Genomic DNA, 22,432 nt, shown 5'->3' on the forward strand with positions numbered 1-22,432 from the left:
AGACCCACATTGGGCTCCTCACTGGGTGTGGAGCCCGCTTTAAGAAAATAAATAATAAATAAATACATAAATAAATACATAGATAAATAAAACAAACTTATCAGATGGAGTTTAACATTAAGTTTTTAAATATTGTATCATTTCAGTGCTTTGTGTTTTTATTTTGTTGATATCCTTAGAATCAGGGATACTGCCATTATTATTGAGCATCGATTTTTATAGTCTTCCGGGAATTCCTTTGTGTATCTTATTTTTTCCCTTTTATTTTTGAACAGAAAAAACGTAGAAGGTGGGGGGAGAGGATAGATGTTCTAAAGGGAATGAAAGATTAAATCCCTCGGTTCAGTATGAATGAAATTTGACTTTTTAAAGTATGTTCCCTAAATCTTTCCTTGTAGGAGACTCTTACATAAAGTGAGTATTTGGTGATATACCCAAAACTTTATTTGATTATCTTTAATTAGTTAGAGTGGCTCTGGCTGCATTAACAAAAACTCTGCTGCAAACTGACTTAAATAGAAAATGTGGACTCTCATTAACATGGAATAGAAGTTCTTTCCATCAGTTGGATTGGGTCCACTTTAGAATTAGTGTTCCACATCTGAACAAATTGTAGTTAGGAGGAGAATACATGCATGGATTGGCAAGAATATAAGGTTTCTGAACCAATTACTGGTTTAAAAGAATGGAATTACTGTGATTGGTTTAGCTAATCAAGATCTGCTCCTAGAGCTAGGGTCAAGTCTTGAAACCATGTTGATGCCACAAGGAGGGAGAGGGGGATGAGTTGGAGGGGTTCCATCATACTGTCCACGAGAGCTCCTTAATTGCTCTTCAAATAATACATGTATAACTGATCCCTCTCACCCTAATAATAACTTTTGAGGAATGTAATTGTTCATGCTGGCTGATTGGTGCATGGTGGTTTCTTTTACTATTCTCTACTCCATATAAATTCCATAACAAAAAGTTTTAAAAGAGAAAAGAGAGACAAAAAAAAACAAAGAGTAAGTGATGTTTGCTTACCGTAACCTTTTCCTAGGCCAGTATGTGTTTTTTTCAATCATCCTGGACTCTTTCTTTCTCCTCTGCTTATATGTAGGGTTAACATGTAATTCCCCCTCTCAAAGGCTAATAGGCATATTCCTTAATTATAGTTGACATTATGCTTCAGGACTTACATAGAAGAGCAATAGCATAGTATTAGAGTGAACACAGGTTCACGGGTTTTGAAGCAACAACTTGGGTTTCAAACCACAGTCCCCCCTTTTCCTCCCCTTAGTAACTGTGAGAACATTGACCAGTTAGTCCCTCTAAGCTTCAATTTCTGCCATAAAATGGGGATAAAAATACCTATCTTATATGGTTAAATGATTATGATAAAAAAAAGAAACTAGATATAAGTTGCTACCCCATAGGCTAGCATCTGTTGAACTCCAGTTATGATTATTTTCTTCTCTGTGAGGCTCAGGTATCCTAGCCCAATTTGATTAATGTGGGTATAGCATTGTTGTAGTTAAATTATAAGTGTAGATTGTGAAGTTATTAACACCCATTCCTGAATGCCTTTTCCCATTAAACTTTTCCCTACATTTGGGACATTTATTTGCTGGACCTCTGCATTCCACATTCATCATAGCTAATTCCTTACAATAAGTGGGCAACATTAAGTTTCAGCTGTGGGGAATTAGGTTTTTCTGACTCAAGTCTGATAAATTGAACATATACTTCACATACAATTGTTACTTTTTAGTAGTAAAATATAGTAGTGTATGATGCTTATGCTGTCAGATCTTTCAGGCATGATAAGCATTCATACCCGAGAGATAGAAGTACATCTTTTTCTAAGGATACTGCGATTTCTGATTTCATGCAAAATAATATGCAGAAGACTTTTAGTATAGTGCCTTTTGTAATCAATAGTTTCTAAATGGGTGTAAAATGTATGTTCTCTTTTTTTGTTTCTTGTTAAAATGGGGGAAAAAAGCTACTTCCTCTTCTGTTACGGGGATATTTAAGCTGGTCTGTCCTTCAGAGTTCATATTTAAACTTAACGAGTTCAGAATCAGAGCAATACCTAGTTGCAGCTAGATATGTTTGGGATGTACTTTATATACAGAAAGAACATTTTACTGGGTATATATATATATTTTTTTTAATTTTTTTTTAAGATTTTATTTATTTATTTGACAGAGAGAGACACAGTGAGAGAGGGAACACAAGCAGGGGGAGTGGGAGAGGGAGAAGCAGGCCTCTCGCTGAGCAGGGAGCCCAATGTAGGGTTCTGTCCCAGAACCCCGGGATCATGACCTGAGCCGAAGGCAGACGCCTAACGACTGAGCCACCCAGGCACCCCCTGGGTATATTTTAATAGGAAATAAAATGAAATAGCCTTTCAACTGATAAAAGAACTTAAATCTTATGAAGGCAAAAGCGACAAGGAATTCATACCTGTGTTTAGGGATTTTGTTATTAAGTAAACAACTCCTAATTATCTAAGGACAATTATTCAGGTAAGAGATTAATCAGCACTTCCCATCTAATGTATTCAAAGATGGCAGTTCATCAGGAATTTAATATTCTCACCCCCTTAAAGCTTATCCTAAGACGTTTGTTTTGGGTTGTCTTTCAAAATATCTTCCACCCTCCGCATTATATTCAGAAGTGAGAATCCTGTATCCCAGTAAGAACCACAACAGCAGTTCCGGGGTTCTGCTGTTAGCTGATCTTTTTTTTTAAAGATTTTATTTATTTATTCATGAGAGACAGAGAGAGACAGAGGCAGAGGGAGAAGCAGGCTCCCCGGCGGAGCAGGGAGCCTGATGCGGGACTCGATCCCAGGACCCTGGGATCATGACCTGAGCCGAAGGCAGATGCTTAACCGACTGAGCCATCCAGGTGTCCCTGTTAGCTGATCTTTACTAAGTGGATCAAGATGAGATATTGTTATGGAACCTGGATTGGATGCCCCGAGAGAAGAACCAAGCAGCACTCTGAGATCTTGGAGGATAGGAGGTTTATTTAACACCAGCGGGCTCAGAGGAGAATGATCTCCAAAGGTCTGAGCCCCGAGCACAAGCAAAGGGGGGTAATTTATACATTTCTACTTCCGCATACTTGGTACTTTTGGTGGGAAGTGGAGCAGGGAGAAGAACCCGGAAGAGTCCCGGGGCAGGGACTGGGACTTTCTTCTTGGCTCGGTTGGCCATCTTAGGACACAGATTTTTCCTCTTCAATATTAGTAATTGTTCTACCGCTGTTCTCAGAACACCTAGGCCCATACTGCAGTCGGTTATGATGACTAGTGAACTCTAACAAGCAATCTTCTTTATTTTATTTTATTTTTTTAAAAGATTTTATTGATTGATTGATTTTTAAAGATTTTATTTATTTATTTGACAGAGAGAGACCCAGCGAGAGAGGGAACACAAGCAGGGGGAGTGGGACAGGGAGAAGCAGGCTTCCTTGTGGAGCAGGGAGCCCGATGGGGGGCTCATTCCCAGGACCCTGGGATCATGACCTGAGCCGAGGCAGATGCTTAACGACTGAGCCATCCAGGCGCCCCACAATCTTTTTTAAATGAAGAAAAGTTATTTTTAACCACACAAATTATCATAGCTTTAGCCTTTACTAAACTTCCATTATCTGGATTTCTCATCTCATGTCTGTGTGGGCAACGTACGAAGTGCAGTCTCACCCATGTAGGACTCCAGAGGTAGTGGCAGTAACTGCCCCCCTCTTTTGTACATTCCCTTCTCTTTTCACTGCTGTTCCCTTTTGGCTTATTTTCATTTCTTTTCTCTTGCATATTCTATAGTACTCTTTTCTGTCCCCCTCTTTTTGTGCCCCTTTTCATTTGTGTATCTGTATGTTTGTATGTTGACATAAGAAAGGCTCACTCCACAATCCTCAGCTCTCACTAGCCTGTTGAGATCTAGAATGCTAACTAAGCTTCCTTTTATGCATCTAACAGGAACAAATAGAGAAAAGATAGAAATTATGGTTAATCTTATTTGTTCTCTTCATATGTTTTTGTTAGGTTGAATCATATGAAGTTGTCAATATTGTTTTGATCGACAGAAATAGATTTAACTTAATTCTTCCCTAAGCATCCCGCAACCCAAAGGTAAGATTTGGAAACTGATTGGATGAGGGAGAATTAGATATCCCAGAGGTTCTGGCTTAGCCAGGTAGATCAGAGGGCTGTCATGGTGCTAATACCATTAGCCAAAATGGAGAAAATTGTGAAATATACCTTGTTTTTGTTTTTAAAGGGAAGACTTGGTGGGGGAGGAGGGAAGCACAAATAACCACTTTTATTTTGGGGTGTAATGAGACACATTCAAAGAGAAATGGCCAGTAGACGGAAATACAGATCTGTAAATGGATGAGATCATTGGCATATAGGCGGCCCTTGAAAACATGAATGTGAATGAAGTTACCCTGTGAGAGTGTAGTGTGGGACAAAAAGAGCCAAGGCTTCTCTTTGGGACAGGAAGTGGATCGTGCAAAGAAAACTCAGATAAAGGCTGTGCATAGAAGAAAAAGTATTTATCATCTCGGAATGATTCATTAGCATGTAAAATTAAGAATTAACTACATAGCCTCAGAAGGTTATATTTCAAGTCTGACTCACTTGCATATTAATGTGGTAAGACATAAGCTAGAGGTTTTCATGTTTCCCCATAAGAGATTAAATTACTTCACTGTATCTGTACTGTATAAGCTCTATAGCTTGAGGTTTTTGTGAGATATGCCTACCTTATCTCTAATATCTTTCTTCCTTTTTGTTTTCTCTCTCTCTCTTTCTTTCCTTCCTTCCTTCCTTTCATCCATCCACCCACCCATCCATTCTTTAGTTCTTTCTTTCTTTCTTGAAGAACTATATTGCATTTGAACAGTGTATCAGGTGGACAACCACTGTGATTGTTACCATCTCTAGTCTTTTTTTTTTTTTTAAGATTTTGTTTATTTGCCAGAGAGAGAGCGAGCAAGCACAAGCAGGGGGAGCAGCAGGCAGAGGGAGAAGCAGACTCCGCTGAGCGAGGAGCCGGATGTGAGACTCAATCCCGGGGTCCTGGGATCATGACCTGAGCTGAAGGCAGATGCTTAGCTGACTGAGCCACTCAGGTGCCCCCATCTCTACAGTCTTGAAGTGTTAAGTTTGCTGTAGCATTCAGTCTGGGGCCCACCCTACCTGACCCATCAACCCCTGGAATCCTTTGAATTAAAGCCATTCAGGATACTGTTCCAATGTGAAACAGACTTTCCAGGCAATGTAGTGGAGGGAAGGAGTGCAGTACTACTATCCTGCTAGAGTGCATGGTCATAGTCCTACAAATTACTATTAACTTAAAAGCCACGTTAAACTTGATTGTTTAAAATTCTCATCAACCTGGTCTTTCATATGCAAAAATCAAAATGAAGCAGTAGGAAAAATTATTTATTTTATAACTTCATATTAATTCTTTGAATATTTCAAGAATGGACAGTTGTTTTTATCTGGAATTTTAAAAGGGTTTCTTCCTTGGAGTGTATAGGAAGTACGTTCTTTTTTTTTTTTAAGATTTTACTTATTTATTTGACACAGAGAGACACAGCGAGAGAGGGAACACAAGCAGGGGGAGCAGAGGGAGAGGGAGAAGCAGGTTCCCTGCTGAGCAGGGAGCCCGATGTGGGGCTTGATCCCAGGACCCTGGGACCGTGACCTGAGCCGAAGGCAGATGCTTAACGACTGAACCACCCAGGTGCCCCAGGACGTACACTCTTAAGTAAATAACACTTTAGGAATAATTTGAATAGCTTGTGGTAAAAAATTATGTTAAGTAATATTTTTCTTTACAATATAAAATCTTTCTCTGTAGTTCCTTTTTGAGCATTATTTAAAGTCCTGTTAAAGAATGCCATTATTTTACTAATTTCCGTGAGCAGAGCTCCCCCTGCAAACACATAACACATGCAATATCCTTTTAGGTTTATTGTTTCTCCTAGAACTCTTCAGCTCTTAATGCAAGAAAATTGAATCAATTATTCATTCATTTATTCAACAACTATTTATTGATAATAGATAAGCAAGAAAGAATAAGAAGTTCAACAGTAAAATAGGGTTTTTCAAAAATATTGAGTGAAAAGAGCAAATGCAAAGAAGATACATACAAATACAATGCCATTTTATAAATTCATAGGAGTTGTATCTGTAATATTTCTTTAAATAAAAAACAAAGAAGTAGTAAAATGTTAACATCTGTTAGGTCTGAGTATCTGGGTGTCTATATTTGGGTGTCTTATACTTTTTTCTAAACATTGTATATTTGAAATATTTTATACTGAGGCATTTTTAATTTTTAAATTAATAAAACAAGCAATACGATAGGAAGTGACAGGGACTCTTTTAGATTGGTCGATTAGGGAGGATCTTTCTAGGGAGGTGACACTGAGGTCTGAATAACAGTACCTAGATCCAAACCCGCCCCCTCCCCCAAGGTGGTGTTAGTGGTATTGGTAGTGGTAATACTGATAATTTTTTTTTAAGATTTTATGTATTTATTCATGAGAGACAGAGAGAGAGAGAAAGAAGCAGAGGGAGAAGCAGGCTCCCAAGGAGCAGGGAGCCTGATGCGGGACTCGATCCCAGGACCCTGGGATCATGACCCGAGCTGAAGGCAGACGCTTAACCATCTGAGCCACCCAGGCGCCCCTGATAATTTTTATATAACATCTGTTGAATATGTATTTTATTTGCCAGGCGTGCTGAACACATTATTTCAGTTGATCCTTCTAACAACTCTTGAGTTGATACTCATTTTTTCTTTTATTTTTTTTATTTTTTTTAAAGATTTTTTATTTATTTATTTGACAGAGAGAGACACAGCGAGAGAGGGAATACAAGCAGGGGGAGTGGGAGAGGGAGAAACAGGCTTCCCACTGAGCAGGGAGCCCGATGCGGGGCTCGATCCCAAGGCCTGGAATCATGACCTGAGCCGAAGGCAGACGCTTAACGACTGAGCCACCCAGGCGCCCCCTCATTTTTTCTTTTAAAGATGAAAAGACAGATGCTTAAAAAGCTATCATTAAAGCAACAACAAAAAAAAAGCATTTCACCCTAAGAATGAAAATGTGAATTTCTGAGGTAGGCTAGAATATTCATTGGTAAAAGCAATTTTTACTTACAGAAAAAATGAAGAGAAAGTATTCCAGACAGCTCTTGCTACAGACCTGAGGCAGACGCAAGCATAACATGTTCAAGGAAAGAAGGACATTTTAGCCTATGCTGTTGAGTTACGCTACCACAGCATAACTGGTAAATGGTCATTTACTCCCTGAGTACTTAAGTTGAAGGAAGCTCACCACTTTCAGACTTATCTTATTCTTACACAGTTTATTTTTTCCATGTAGGACTTACAGACTAATGGTGTCATATTAAAAGGACACAGAAGCTGGCTTAAGGGTTTCTCAGTGGCCAAGTTGGGGACAGTGAGAGCACCAGTAAGGACCATGAAGTAATGGATTATAATATATGTCCCTAAAAATCATAATTTCTTAGTGAAACTCAGAGAGAAAGGAAGAAGCTCTTCTTTATAGAAGAATGCCAGATAAGGTAGGAAGAATGAGAGAATTAGAAAATGACTGTTTGGCAGATCCCAATGTAATTTTGATTCAGGCAAGAGATACTCCATGGATGCTAAAATTTTTGGATGAAAGGTTGTTAGAGGATAAGATATTCATACAGTTTCAATGTATCACTCCATGATTACTTACTAACTATAAAGGAAGGAATGTACCTTTAAAATGGAGAGATCTGTCAGTTACTGCCTTAACTCAGTGATCAGACTTGGTATTACGTGTTTCCTTGATGTAATACAGTAAGTACCCAGCATTACCTACACAGTATCCCTGCCAGAAATGTTTAACTGGAACCTAATCATGAGGAAACATTAGAAAAATCCAGAATGTGGGGCAATTTATGAGACAACTAGACTGGACTTTTCAAAAATTCAGTGTCATAAAAACAAAAAGATTGCGAGGTGCTCTATGCCAAAGTATTTAGGAATGAAGTGATATTTTTTCTGCAGTTAACTTTCAAATAGTTCATCAAAAAATTGTGTATATGTATGTTTAGAGAGAAAGAGAGAAAGCAAATGAAATAATAGTTGGTGAACCCAGGAAGTGAAAAGTTGTGTTTGGGTGTTCATTGTACTATTCTTTCAACTTACAGATTTTTAAATATTCAGAATTATAAACTGAAGAGGATACTTACTCTGTTTTGAACTCAAATCCAATTTTTTACTATTTTTGCCCATTGATTTAATTGTGCTATTTGAAGCCACATTGATAGATCCAAATCCCCCTCCCCCCCCAATTTGGTGTTAGTGGTATTGGTAGTGGTAATACTGATAATTTTTACATCTGTTGAATATGCATTTTATATGCCAGGCCTTGTGCTGAACACATTATCTCAGTTGATTCTTCTAACAGCTCTTGAACTGTACTCATTTCTTCTTTTAAAGATGGAGGGCACCTGGGTGGCTCAGATGGTTAAGCGTCTGCCTTCGGCTCAGGTCATGATCCCAGGATTCTGGGATCGAGTCCCGCATCGGGCTCCCTCCTCGGCAGGGAGCCTGCTTCTCCCTCTCCCACTCCCCCTGCTCGTGCTTTCTCTCTCTGTCAAATAAATAAATAAAATCTTAAAAAAAAAAAAAAAAGATGAAAAGACAGATGCTTAAAAAGCTGTCATTAAAGAAACAACAAAAAAAGCATTTCATCCTAAGAATGAAAATGTGAATTTTCATTTCACATTTTCATTTGTGACATAGGCTAGACTATTCATTGGTAAAAGCAAGATAGAAAAATTTGTGAAAGTCACTAGGCATGCGTATTTTTCTGGCCTTGAACTTGTTCTACATACAACCTACCGTTAAGAAGCAATCTTCTAAGTTTGAGCCCCACATGGGGTATAGAGATTACTTAAAAATAAAATACGTATTTTTTAAGATTTTATTTATTTGACAGAGAGAGCATAAGCAGGGGGAGCGGCAGGCAGAAGGAGAGGGAGAAGCAGGCTCCCTGCAGAGCAGAGAATCATGACCTGAGTTGAAGACAGATGCTTAACCAACTGAGCCACCCAGGTGCCCCCAAAATAAAATATTTTAAAAGGAAGAAAAAAAAAAAAAAGAGGCAGGGCGCCTGGGTGGCTCAGTTGGTTAAGCGACTGCCTTCGGCTCAGGTCATGATCCTGGAGTCTCTGGATCGAGTCCCGCATCGGGCTCCCTGCTCTGCAGGGAGTCTGCTTCTCCCTCCGACCCTCCCCACTCTCATGTGCTCTCTTTCATTCTCTCTCTCTCAAATAAATAAATAAAATCTTTAAAAAAAAAAAAAAAGCAATCTAGCATGGTAGTAAAGAGCACACAGTCCTTGAAGCTAGAATGCCTAGGGTCACATTCCAGCTCCCCATTTACAAGTTACTGCTGCCTGAGAAGCACCTCTCCAGAATTTCATATTGGGAACCCCTGTGTATTGGTTTTCGATTGTTGCTGTAACAGATTACTACAAACTTGATGGCTTGAAACAACACAAATTTATTATAATTTTGAGGGGTCAGAAGTCCAAAATAGGTCTTAGTGGGTGAAAATCAAAGTATTAGCAGCGCTGGCATTTCCAACTGGAAGCTCTAAATGGGAACGATTCTTTGCCTTTTCCAGTTCCTACAGGCCACCCACTTATTGACCTTCTTCCCCCAAACCAACATTATATTTTTCTGTGCCTTTCTTCCATAGTAACATCTCTCTCTGACTCTCATCGTGTTCTGCCTCCTCCTACTTTTAAGAACAATGGTGATTACATTGGACCCACCCAGATAATCCAGAATAATCTCCCTATTTTAAGATCAACTGATAAGCACAACTCAACACAAACCCCAAATAATCCAATTAAAATGGGCAGAGGACCTGAATAGGCAGTTTTACAAAGAAGACATACAGATGGCAAACAGATAACAGGAAAAGGTGCTCAACATCGCTCATCATCAGGGAAGTACAAATCAAAACCACAATGAGACACTACCTTACATCTGTCAGAATGGCTAGAGTCAAAAAGACAAGAAATAACAAGTGTTGGTGAGGCTATGGAGAAAAAGGAACCCTCATGCACCATTGGTGAGAATGTAAATTGGTACAGCCATTGTAGAAAATAGTATGGAGGTTCCTTTAAAAATAGAAATACCATATGATCCAGTAATTCTACTCCTGGGTATTTACCCAAAGAAAATGAAAACACTTCATTCAGAAAGATAATATGCACCCCTATATTTATTACGGCATTATTTACAATAGCCAAGATATAGAAGCAAGTGTCCACTGATAAATAAATGGATAAAGGGGTGCCTGGGTGGCTCAGTCGTTAAGTGTCTGCCTTCGGCTCTGGTCATGATCCCAGGGTCCTGGGATCGAGCCCCACATCGGGCTCTCTGCTCAGCGGGGAGCCTGCTTCTCCCTCTCCCACTCCCCCTGCTTGTGTTCCCTCTCTCACTGTGTCTCTCTCTGTCAAATAAATAAGATCTTTAAAAAAAAAAAAAAAAAAAGACACACACACACACAGGAATATTACTCAGCTATAAAAAAAAAGAAAGATCTTGCCATTCATGACAACATGGATGGACCTAGAGGGTATTGTGCTAAGTGAAATAGGTCAGACAGAGAAAGACAAATACCATTTGATTTACCTTATATGTGGCATTTAAAAAACAAAACAAAAAGCAGATACAGACATAAATACACAGAACAAACTGATGGCTGTGGGAGGGGAGGGATCTGGGAGATGGGCAAAATGATGGAGGGGAGTGGGAAATACAGGCTTCCAGTTATGGAATGAATAAATGATGGAGGTAAAAAGTCCAGCATAGGGAATATAGTCAGTGGTATTGAAATAGCACTGTATGGTGACAGATGGTAGCTACACTTGTGGTGAGCATAATATAACATAGACTTGTGGAATCACTGTGTTGTACACCTGAAATTAATGTAACATTTGTGTGTCAACTATACTTCAATAATAAAAAAAATTTTTTTTAAAGATCAACTGATAAGCTACCTCAGTTCTTCTTTGCCATGTAACCTAACATTCACAGGTTCCAAGGATTAAGGCATAGACATCTTTAGGGGATGATTTTTCTGCATTCACATCTACGTTTAAATTCTAAAAGTTGCATCAGGCAGCTGGGGCCGGGAGAAGATGATTCCAAAGTAGAGATACTGGCTAACGCTGAGAATTATGAGTAGGACCAATAATTGGGTGTAAGCTAAAAGGAACTACTGAGCAGTATATGTACATGTTTTAAAATTCTCTTACTGGCATAAGGTATATACAGTAGATTCAGTATTCAAGAGTGATTGAATTAGAAGGAAGTGACTAAGTTTTAGTTATATGGCAGGGAAAGATTAAAATATTAGAATAGATTTTATTTCTATTGTTTTGTGCCAGTCCTCAGGAAAATGTTCTTGATTTAATTACAACTTTGGAGAAGGTTTGTGTTTAATTTTAATTTTTGTATTTTTATTACAGATTTTACTACGCTTGGATGCTACTCCTGACATGGAGAAGATTGAGGAACAGTTTGCTAATCTGAACATTGTTAAACGTTCCTCAGAAACTAAAGAGCCTACTTATTTGCTTGGTATAGATACATCAAAATCTATACAAGCAGAAAAAGAAAACTTGGTTGCTGTTTTATGTTCTAATGGATCAATCAGAATATATGATAAAGAAAGGCTATACATACTACGAGAATTTAGTGGATATCCTGGACTTCTTAATGGAGTTAAATTTGCAAATTCTTGTGACAGTGTATATTCATCATGCACCGATGGCACTGTAAAGTGTTGGGATGCTCGATTAGCCAGTGAAAAACCTGTCCAGCTGTTCAAGGGTTACCCTTCCAATATTTTTATTAGTTTTGATATCAACTGTAATGATCATGTCATTTGTGCTGGTACAGAAAAAGTGGATGATGATGCATTGTTGGTATTTTGGGATGCAAGAATTAATTCTCAGGATTTGTCTACTACTAAAGACCCACTTGGAGCATATTCAGAGACTCATAGTGATGATGTCACTCAAGTGTGCTTCCATCCCAACAATCCCAACATGGTAGTCTCGGGTTCAACTGATGGCCTGGTAAATGTATTTGATATTAGTGTTGATAATGAAGAAGATGCACTGGTTACAACCTGCAACTCCGTTTCATCAGTAAGCTGTGTTGGTTGGTCTGGGAAGGATTATAAACAGATTTACTGCATGACACATGATGAAGGATTTTGTTGGTGGGATCTTAATCATCTGGATACTGATGAACCAATTACATGTTTGAACATCCAGGATGTCAGAGAAGTAGTTAATCTGAAAGAAGGTATTTTGGACTATTTAATTGGTGGCCTATATCATGAAAAAATGGACAAATTGTTTGTTGTTGGAGGAACAAACACAGGAATTATTCACTTGATGAGCTGCAGTATATCAGGATTGATCCATGTGACCAGCCTTCATGGAGGGCATGCTGCTACAGTCCGTTCTTTCTCTTGGAATATGCAGGATGATTCTATGCTAACCGGAGGAGAAGATGCACAGTTGTTACTTTGGAAACCTGGAGCAATAGGGAAGACATTTACAAAGAAAGACAGCATGAAAATAGCATCCTCTGTGTCCCAGCGAGTTCGAGTTCACAGTAATGATTCTTACAAGAGAAGGAAAAAGCAGTGATGTTATGTTGGGAGTTTACTTGAGAGGTTTTATAGTTTCAAGTAGTTATTTTTGTGTACTACCTGTGATAGATATGTTTAAAGCTCATACGTAAAAACAAGCCAGTTAGCAAACAATCCTGGAAAAATGTTGAAAATGGTTTAATTCAGGTCTTCATGTATTCTAAAATTATTTTTTTTAAAGCTGCCAGTTGAGTATATAATCAGTGAGTTGAAAGTAAAATTACATTCCTCATTTTTAAAACCCATCTGTTGAGTTAGTAAATGTTGGGTTTAAAGAAATAGCTTTGATAAGGACTTTTTAGAAGTAGATGGCTGGTGTGACTTTAAAAAATCAGGTGGTTTGAGCTATGTTTTTTAAATTCAGGGTTTTTTTTACATTTTAAATCATCTTCATTATTTATAAAATCAAATCAGACTGTTTTCTGTAGGAGCTCCCACTTGCTTAATACACATAGATTATGTTGGAGTATTTAAATGTAAATATTCTAATGATTCTAAATAGAACTAAAATTTTTTAGAAATAAAATGATTTGCATCTATTTAAGAAAAATATATTTAGTATATATTTGCATCTATCTGTCTGGATAGATTTTTTTTTTTTTTTAAGTAGCGTCCACGCTCTCAGCATGGAGCCCAATGTGCAGGACTTGAACTCACAACCCTGAGACCATACCTTGAGCTGAGATCAAGAGTCAGATGCTTAACGGACTGTGCCACCCAGGTACCCCTATTTGCATCTATATTTTTAAACAGTTAAAAATAAGCAAATATTTCATTGATGAAAAGGAAATTATCTTGCAAATTCAAAGGGATCTTGAGATTCAAAGGGAATATACAAAAACAAAAGTATTTATAATAGCAGAATGGCTTTTTATTTCAAAATATTCTACTATTTTATGATAAAATTTTCTTTCATAGTGTTTCATCTATAATTTTAAACTTAGGTGCCCATGGGGAGTGGGAGCCATGCAGGAGGTGCTGCTGCCATAATTTTAAACTTGAATTTTTGTTTACTGCCGGTTTTTTCATCCTTACTGTTAAATATTTTTCCAAAGAATCTTTTTTTTTTTAAAGATTTTATTTATTTATTTCACAGAGAGAGACACAGTGAGAGAGGGAACAGAAGCATGGGGAGTGAGAGAGGGAGAAGCAGGCTTCCCGCGGAGCAGGGAGCCCGACGTGGGGCTCCATCCCAGGACTCTGGGATCATGACCTGAGCCGAAGGCAGACACTTAACGACTGAGCCACCCAGGCACCCCTCCAGAGAATCTTAATTAAAAAGTTGGTCACTTGGGGTGCCTGGTGGCTCCGTCGGTTAAGCATCTGACTCTCGATTTTGTCTCAAAGTTATGATCTCAGGGTTGTGAGACTGAGCTCCACAATGCTCCATGCTCAGAGCAGAGTCTGCTTGTCCCTCTCCTGCACCTCCCCAACTCCCGCATGTGCTCTCTCTTTCTCTCAAATAAATAAATAAAATCTTTTTTAAAAAAGTTGGTCACTCTAAAGGTTTGGTATGTTTTCTTATGTTTAATTACAAATAAAAATATCTTCTTATAGATAAGAATATATAAAGATACTGTAAAACATTTTTATCTTTTGTACTAAAAATATTGTCATGAAAAATACAAACATTACTTTAGAACCTTTTACATTTCTCTTTAAATGTTAATGACTTATCTCTGAGACCATAGCACTAGGGGGAAATAGTATTCTATAGCACAATGCAACTTACACGTAGGTATGATCTAGCTTCACTCACTTGAGAGGGAATAATAATTAAGTCACTGTTAAACATACTCAAAATAAAGAATTCTCTCTCTTTTTTTTAGTATTTATTTATTTATTTTAGAGAGAGAGAGCATGAGCAGGAGGGGCAGAGGGAGAAGGAGAGAATCTCTAGCAGACTTAATACTGAGCGGGGAGCCCGAGGCGGGGCTTGATCTCATGACCCTGAGATCATGACCTGAGCCAAACTCCAGTTAGAGACTTAACCAACTGAGCCACCCAAGTGCCCCTCAAAATACGTAATTCTTATTTGAAAAGATTCACCTGTTCTTGCTGTTGTTCAAATCATGAACCTGAGGTTAATTCTGGATTTTTTTCTTTTCTCCTATTTAGTCAATCACCAAGTCCTGTGCCACGCCACCTCCCAGAATCTGTCTGCTGTTCCTTTGCCTTTACCCCCCCAACTAGTGCCTTAGATAAGATTTTCATCCTTTCTCTCCTAGATTACAGACCCTGGCTCTAATCTGCTCCAATTCATTCTTCCCACTATTTCTAGGCTGAACGTAGAAAACAGATTTGATAATGTCTCATGCTGCTTAAAATCTTTGGTACATTTTGATCTTTTGATGGAGCACTATGTAAAAATGAAAAACCATGTTTTTAAGATACTTAGGATATGAGATAATGCTGACTATGTAAGTAGAAAAGCTGTATAAAAAGACTTGGAGACATTGCATTTATAAAACAACAGGAAATGAGACAGTTACCAAAACAGTAAAACTTCCAAAAATATTTAAAGTTTAAAAGTAATTAATGGGGGTGCCTGGGTGGCTCAGATGGTTAAGTGTCTGCCTTTGGCTCAGGTCATGATCCCAGGGTCCTGGGATCGAGTCCCGCATCGGGCTCCCTGCTCAGCGGGGGGCCTGCTTCTCCCCCTCCCTCTGCTTCTCCCCCTGCTCATATTCTCTCTCTCTCTCTGTATCTCTGTGTCTCGAATGAATACATAAAAAAAAAAAAACCTTTAAAAGTAATTAATAGAGGGCACCTAGGTGGCTCAGTAGGTTGGGTGTCAGACTCTTGATTTCGGCTAGGGCATGATCTCAGGGTTGTGAGATCAAGCCCTGTGTCGGGCTCCCTACTGAGCGTTCTTTCTCTCCCTCTCCCTCTGCCCCTTCTGCCCTTCTCTCTCCCTCCTCCTGCCCCCCCCCAAAAGTAATTAATAGAGTTGGAAGATGCAGGTGAGAAAATACCTTTGAAAGTAGACCTCAAAGAGAGAGAGTGAGAGAAAAAATTAAAGCCACAGAAGATAAATATAGGGGTCTAATATCAGATTATCAGTTTTTACAATGTGAGAAAAAATGTAAAGTTTGGAGTTGTAATGAAATACCATTAGAGGCTATCCCCAGAACTCCAGTCTTCAGATTGAAAGGCCCAACAGTGTCAAGTATAATAAATGAAAAAGACCCACACCAAGGCATAGTACTCTGAAGTGTCAGAACTCCAAGAACAAAGAGAAAATTTTAAAAATTTCCAAAGGAAGGCGGGGGGGAAGCAATCACTTAGGTACAAGGATAACATGTGAATTAGACTCTTCATTAGTAAATCTGGATGACACAAAATGGTGAATCAAAGTTCCAACTTCTGAGGACAATTTCCTGCTATCTGAACTTAAGCTCTCCAAACTCACGAAGCAAATGGCAATAAATTTTTTGAGACATCCCTTGCTCAGTGAACGTTTTTTCCTTGCTCTCTGAAACTCAGGAACCAAATTTATTTCCCTAACAGAATATCCATTGCTAACCACACTCATTGGCCACTGAGGAATTTAAAAATTTGGATTTTAGGAGATAATTGCTTTTCAACCTTTAATTCTATAGGTCAAATTGCCCTCACATGTGAGGTTTAAAACTTTACTTTCTATGCAGCTTTTGAAAAAGGATACTGGAGGATGTACTCTACAAAGAATAAAGGAGTAAATCAAGGAAGACAAGAGATACCAGGAATCGGGGCACCAACCCAGCACAGTGGCAGGATAACAGCTTTGCAGCAGGCCCACAGTATTCAATCCAGGTTGGAACAAGAGGACATGAGCTATCAGGAGGGAGATGTCCAGGGAGAAAAGTGAATTTGACAGGTTTCCCAATGCATCTGACCATGTGGAAAACAGAATAAGTGCCTTAAACCCACCAATTAAAAGAGACCCTCCTATTAAAAATCATTTAAAAAGACAAGTTTTTAAAAGATTAAAAATAGGGATGCCTGGATGGCTCAGTTGGTTAAGCATCTGCCTTCGGCTTGGGTCATGATCCCAGGATCCTGGGATCAAGTCCCACATTGGGCTCCCTGCTCAGCGGGGAGCCTGCTTCTCCCTCTGCCTGCCACTCCCCCTGCTTGTGCTTGCTCGCTCTTTCTCTCTCTCTGACAAATAAATAAAATCTTAAAAAAAAAACAATTAAAAATAAGTAAATTCACTTAAAGACCTAGGTTAAAAAAAAGTAAAGGATGAGGAAAGGTATACCAACCCACAGAATGGGAGAAAATATTTGCAAATAATAGATAAGAACTTGCATTCAAAACATATTTTTAAAATGTTACCACTCAATAATAAGAGAAAGCAATTTTTGAAATGATCAAGGATCTGAATAGACATTTCTCCAAAGAAGATACAGAAATGGTTAGTGAACACACACAAAAAGATGCTTAACATTATCAGTCATCGGGAAAATGCAAACCAAAACCACAATGAGATACCACTTCACACCCACTGGGACGGCTATAATCAAAAAAATGTTGGTGAGTTTATGGAGAAATTGAAAGTTTCATACACTGCTCTGCTGTTAGGAATGTAAAATAGTATAGCTACAGTCTGGCCATTCCTTCATAGTTGCTGTTTGATCCAGCCGTTCCAAATTAGGTATATGCTGAAGAGAATTGAAAGCATAAGTCCACACAAGAACTTGTACATGAGTGCTCATAATAGCATCATAATAGCCAAAGGTGGAAATAATCCAAATGACCATCAATTGATGGAGGGGTAAATTATGGTATATCCATAAATAGAATATTATTCAGCCATAAAAAGAAAAGAAATGCCAATACATGCTACAACTCAGATGAATCTTGAAAACATGCTAAATAAAAATAGCCACAAAAGACCAAATTGGATGATCCCATGTACATCAAAAGTCCAGAATAGTCAAGTCTATAAAGAAGAAGAACAACAACAAAAGAACATATAATCGTGGTTACCTAGGGCTGGGAGGTGGGAGGAAAATGGGAGGGCTGGTGGATGTTTGGGGGGGGAGGGTGTGATGCAAACTGTTGCTGATTATAGTTGCGCAACTCTGAATATAATAAAAACCACTGTGGGGCGCCTCGGTGGCTCAGTCATTAAGCGTCTGCCTTTGGCTCAGGTCGAGCCCCGCATCAGGCTCCCTGCTCTGCAGGAAGCCTGCTTCTCCCTCCCCCACTCCCCCTGCTTGTGTTTCCTCTCTCACTGTGTCCCTCTCTGTCAAATAAATAAAATCTTAAAAAAAAAAAAAACATTGTATTGTACACTTTATTTCTTTTGTATTGTACACTTTAAATGAATGAATTGCATATGAATTTTACCCAAATGAAGTTATTACCAAAAAATATATATACCAGACAAATATGAACCAAAAAACCAGGGTGGAATTGGTTTTTTTTTTTTTTAAGATTTTATTTATTTATTTGAGAGAGAGAGCACAAGTGGGGTCAGGGGCAGAGGGAGAAGCAGACTCTCTGCTGAGCAGGGAGCCTGACCTGGAGCTCAATCCCAGGACCCTGGGATCATGACCCGAGCCAAAGGCAGATGCTTAACCAACTGAGCCACCCAGGCACTCCTTGACAAAATGGAATTTAAGTTTAATATAACCTTAATTCCAAAACCAGATGAAAATGAAGAAAAAAGTGAAGTCCATTTGTTTATGAATATATATTCACTGTTAAAAATAGCTAACCAAATCCAATGGTGTATTTTTAAAAAATATGACCAACAAAGGTTTATCTCAGGATGATGCAACATCAGAAAATCTATTACAGGATGGGGGAAGAGATAGCAGGGTGATGGGTATTAAAGAGGGCACATGTGGTGAGCAATGGGTGTTATGTGTAACTGATGAATCGTTGAACACTACATCAAAAACTAATGATGTACTACTATACAGTGGCTAACTGAACATAATAAAAAAAATTTTTTTTAAGAAAAAAAGAAAATCTATCACAGGGGTGCCTGGGTCGCTCAGTGGGTTAAGCATCTGCCTTCAGCTCAGGTCATGATCTCAGGGGTCCTGGGATGGAGTCCTGCCTCAGGCTCCCTGCTCATCCGGGAGCCTGCTTCTCCCTCTTCTTCTCCCCCTCCCCCCACTTGTGCTCTTGTGCTCTCTCTCAAATAAATAAGTAAAATCTTAAAAAAAAAATCTATTGGGCACCTGGGTGGCTCAGTCGTTAAGCGTCTGCCTTCGGCTCAGGTCATGATCCCAGCGTCCTGGGATCGAGTCCCGCATCGGGCTCCCTGCTCAATAGGGAGCCTTGTTCTCCCTCTCCCACTCCCCCTGCTTGTGTTCCTGCTCTCGCTATCTCTCTCTCTGTCAAATAAATAAATAAAATCTTAAAAAAAAAATCTATCACAGTAATGGACAAAACAAAAAAAATCATGATTATCTTAATTGATAAAAACACAGTAGGGTTTCACACCTATTTATGAAAAATATAAACATGCTAACAATAGAATAATTTTTTAACTTGGTTAAAGTTAATATATCAAAATCTCGAGTAGACATTATTCTTTTTGGAGAAGTGTTAGATTAAATACATTCCTTTTAAGACCAAGATTCAATGAGGAAGCTTATCACAATAGTATGAATTCTGGCCAATACTATAAAGAAAGAAAAAGTATGATAACATGTAAGGATTGGAAGAGAGGGGGAAAAACTCCTTTGCAAATGACATATACCTAGAAAACCCAATATGCAAATGATACATACCTAGATATATACCTAGCCTTACCTTTTCAACTCTTTCAGCTAATAAGAGATTCAGCAAAGCTGCCAGAACAAGGTCAGCCTACGAAAATCTCAAGTATATCATTTTACGATTGCAGGAAATTTAAAAAGTATCAAGGAATTAAGAAGAATACTCAAGAACTATTTGGAGAAACTTTAAAATTCCGTTAAAGACAGAAGATGTGGGGCACCTGGGTGGCTCAGTTGGTTAAGTGTCTGCCTTCGGCTCGGGTCATGATCCCAGGGTCCTGGGATCAAGGTCCGCATCGGGCTCCCCCTGCTGTGGGGGGAGCCTGCTTCTCCCTCTGCCGCTCCCCCTGCTTGTATTCTCTCTCTCTCTCAAATAAAGATTTTATTTATTTATTTATTTGAGAGAGAGAGAATGAGAGACAGCACGAGAGGGAAGAGGATCAGAGGGAGAAGCAGACCCCCCCGCTGAGCAGGGAGCCCGATGTGGGACTCGTTCCCAGGACTCCAGGATCATGACCTGAGCTGAAGGCAGTCGCTTAACCAACTGAGCCACCCAGGCGCCCTAAATAAAATCTTTTTTTAAAAAAAGAAACTAGATTCCTTAAATGGTAGACTTAAATGATAAAAGATGAAAACTATAAATTTAATACAAGGAAGTATGGGAAAATATCTGTGACCTACAAGTGGAAATGACTTCTTAAACTCCAAAAGTATGGGGGCACCTGGATGGCTTAGCCGTTAAGCGTCTGCCTTCGGCTCAGGTCATGATCCCAGGGTTCCGGGATCGAGCCCCGCACTGGGCTCCCTGCTCCACGGGAAGCCTGCTTCTCCCTCTCCCACTCCCCCTGCTTGTGTTCCCTCTCTCGCTGTATCTCTCTCTGTCAAATAAATAAATAAATAAATAAACAAACAAACTTCAAATGTATGAAGTAAAAGGAAAAAGAAATTTTATATCAAAATTAAGTATTTCTGGTCCCCAAAAATCTATAGTCAAAAAACAGAGTGCGAGAAAATATATTTTAAATTAACAATTGGTTAAATTAGACTATAGAAGGACCTGCAAATCCATAATGGAAAACAATGCCAATGGAAAAATGAGCAAAGACTATGAAAAGGCAATACGCAACTGATGAATTGTTGAAATTACATCTGAAACTAATGATGTACAATGTGTTGGCTAATTGAATTTAAATAAAGAAAAAAGACTATGAAAAGGCAAATTTTGGAAGGACTTAAAAAGGTGGCCAAACTCCTTAGTAATCAGAGAAATGAACTCTTAAACAATCACTCTATACCTTTTAGAACTACAAAATTAGAAAGGGAAGAGAGAAAGAGTAGAAAAGAGATTTTAATGAGAAAGAAAAAATCACTTCCAAAGGATATTACACATCTGTTGGAGAGTTTAAGAACTAATAACATGCACTCAGAAAGCCATGTATATGAACAAGAGTGGGGGTAAAAAAAATGTATAAGAAAAGAAATGCAATCAGTACACTATTTAACCCTTCACTGGTGAATAATATTTATGTAGTCATAATGATGTAAGCACAATATTGATTTAATCGAAAGTTGTAAAACTATTGGGAGCAGGGAATAGAAGTGTAAAAGGTATGCAAATGTTTGGTTTTCCTCTCCCATAGTAGAAAGTCAACAGTCTTTCTGTGGATAAATCAAGACAATAGCACTGTAAGCACATTAGAAGCGTGTAAGTACATTGCTTGCCAAAAACTAAACAAGTTGAAAGGGATTCCCTCTAGAGAAGAGGTAGGCTGGAGAGATTGGATGGGGGACTGCTGCTTTGTTCTTTGATCTTTATTATAGACATACCTTATGGTAGAATATCAGGATACTTCTGGCTGCAAATAACAGCTCAATTCAAATGAACCATATAAGGAATCTATTACCTCACATAAGTTCAGAAGTGGAGCATTTCCAAGACTGATTGTTAGCAAGAATGTAAATTCTTTCCATTCTTCTGCTCTGCCAATCTTCATCTTGTCAGCCTCAAGTTCACAAGATGACTATGATCAGTAAATGATCACATCCACACTCAACTATGTCCAATGGAAAAGAGAGTGTTTCTTCGTCTGTGATCCTTTTTATTAATGATCACACACATACACACAAACATGCACTTTCTGAGAAGCCTCACAGCAAGTGTTATTGGCCGGAATTTCTTTATGTGCCCAGATGCCTAAAATCGTCGCTAGCAGGAGAAATGCGATCACCACCGATTGGCCCAATCGTAATTCGCTGCCTGTGGGGCTGGGGATAACATACACTCTTCTGAAGCACATGGGTCCAGGGAAGGATGCAAAAAGGAGGTTGGGGTTCATGAGTAGTTGCTGAGAAGGTGGCCAATGGTGTCTCCTATAGGTACTACTTGACTTCAGTCATGTGTATGATTTCTTCAAAATATTTCTCATTTGGGGCACCTGGGTGGCTCAGTTGGTTAAGCGACTGCCTTCAGCTCAGGTCATGATCCTGGAGTCCCGGGATCGAGTCCTGCATCGGGCTCCCTGCTCAGCGGGGAGCCTGCTTCGCCCTCTGACCCTCCCCCCTCTCATGCTCTCTCTCTCTATCTCATTCTCTCTCTCAAATAAATAAAATCTTTTAAAAAAATATTTCTCATTTGAACATTGAATCAAATAAATGTAAGATATTTGTGAGGCAATAATTAACCTGCACTGTTTTACTTTTTTCCATCAACATGCATTAAAGTGCAGACTACTCTACCTTTATTGGGTGATTATTTAGAGGAGAGGGAGACATTTAACACATTTAAAAGGAGAAATTGAAAAATGTGTCAGATGATATTTGTTGTCCTTTTGGCAAACTTTATATAATTTTCTGCCACTGCAGTCAGCAACGTCATATTGAATCAATTTGCTATTCAATTACTGACCCATTTTACTAATCCATCTCTTAGATCCACAAACCAACTCAATCATCTAGCTT

General features: G+C 38.7%; 1 protein-coding gene across 1 annotated transcript in view; it reads left to right on the top strand.

Moving 5' to 3' along the window:
- WDR89 (WD repeat domain 89) overlaps positions 1-13,282 on the top strand; it is a 36,640-nt gene extending 23,358 nt beyond the window's left edge. Inside the window, exon 2 of the mRNA XM_021701494.1 lies at positions 11,557-13,282. Coding sequence (XP_021557169.1) covers positions 11,587-12,750 — 1,164 coding nt within the window. The 5' untranslated portion in view covers positions 11,557-11,586 and the 3' untranslated portion in view covers positions 12,751-13,282. The remainder of the gene's footprint in view (positions 1-11,556) is intronic.
- The last annotated feature ends 9,150 nt before the right edge of the window (positions 13,283-22,432 follow it).

Source organism: Neomonachus schauinslandi, chromosome 9 (genome assembly GCF_002201575.2).
Source record: "Neomonachus schauinslandi chromosome 9, ASM220157v2, whole genome shotgun sequence".
NCBI lineage: Eukaryota > Metazoa > Chordata > Mammalia > Carnivora > Phocidae > Neomonachus > Neomonachus schauinslandi.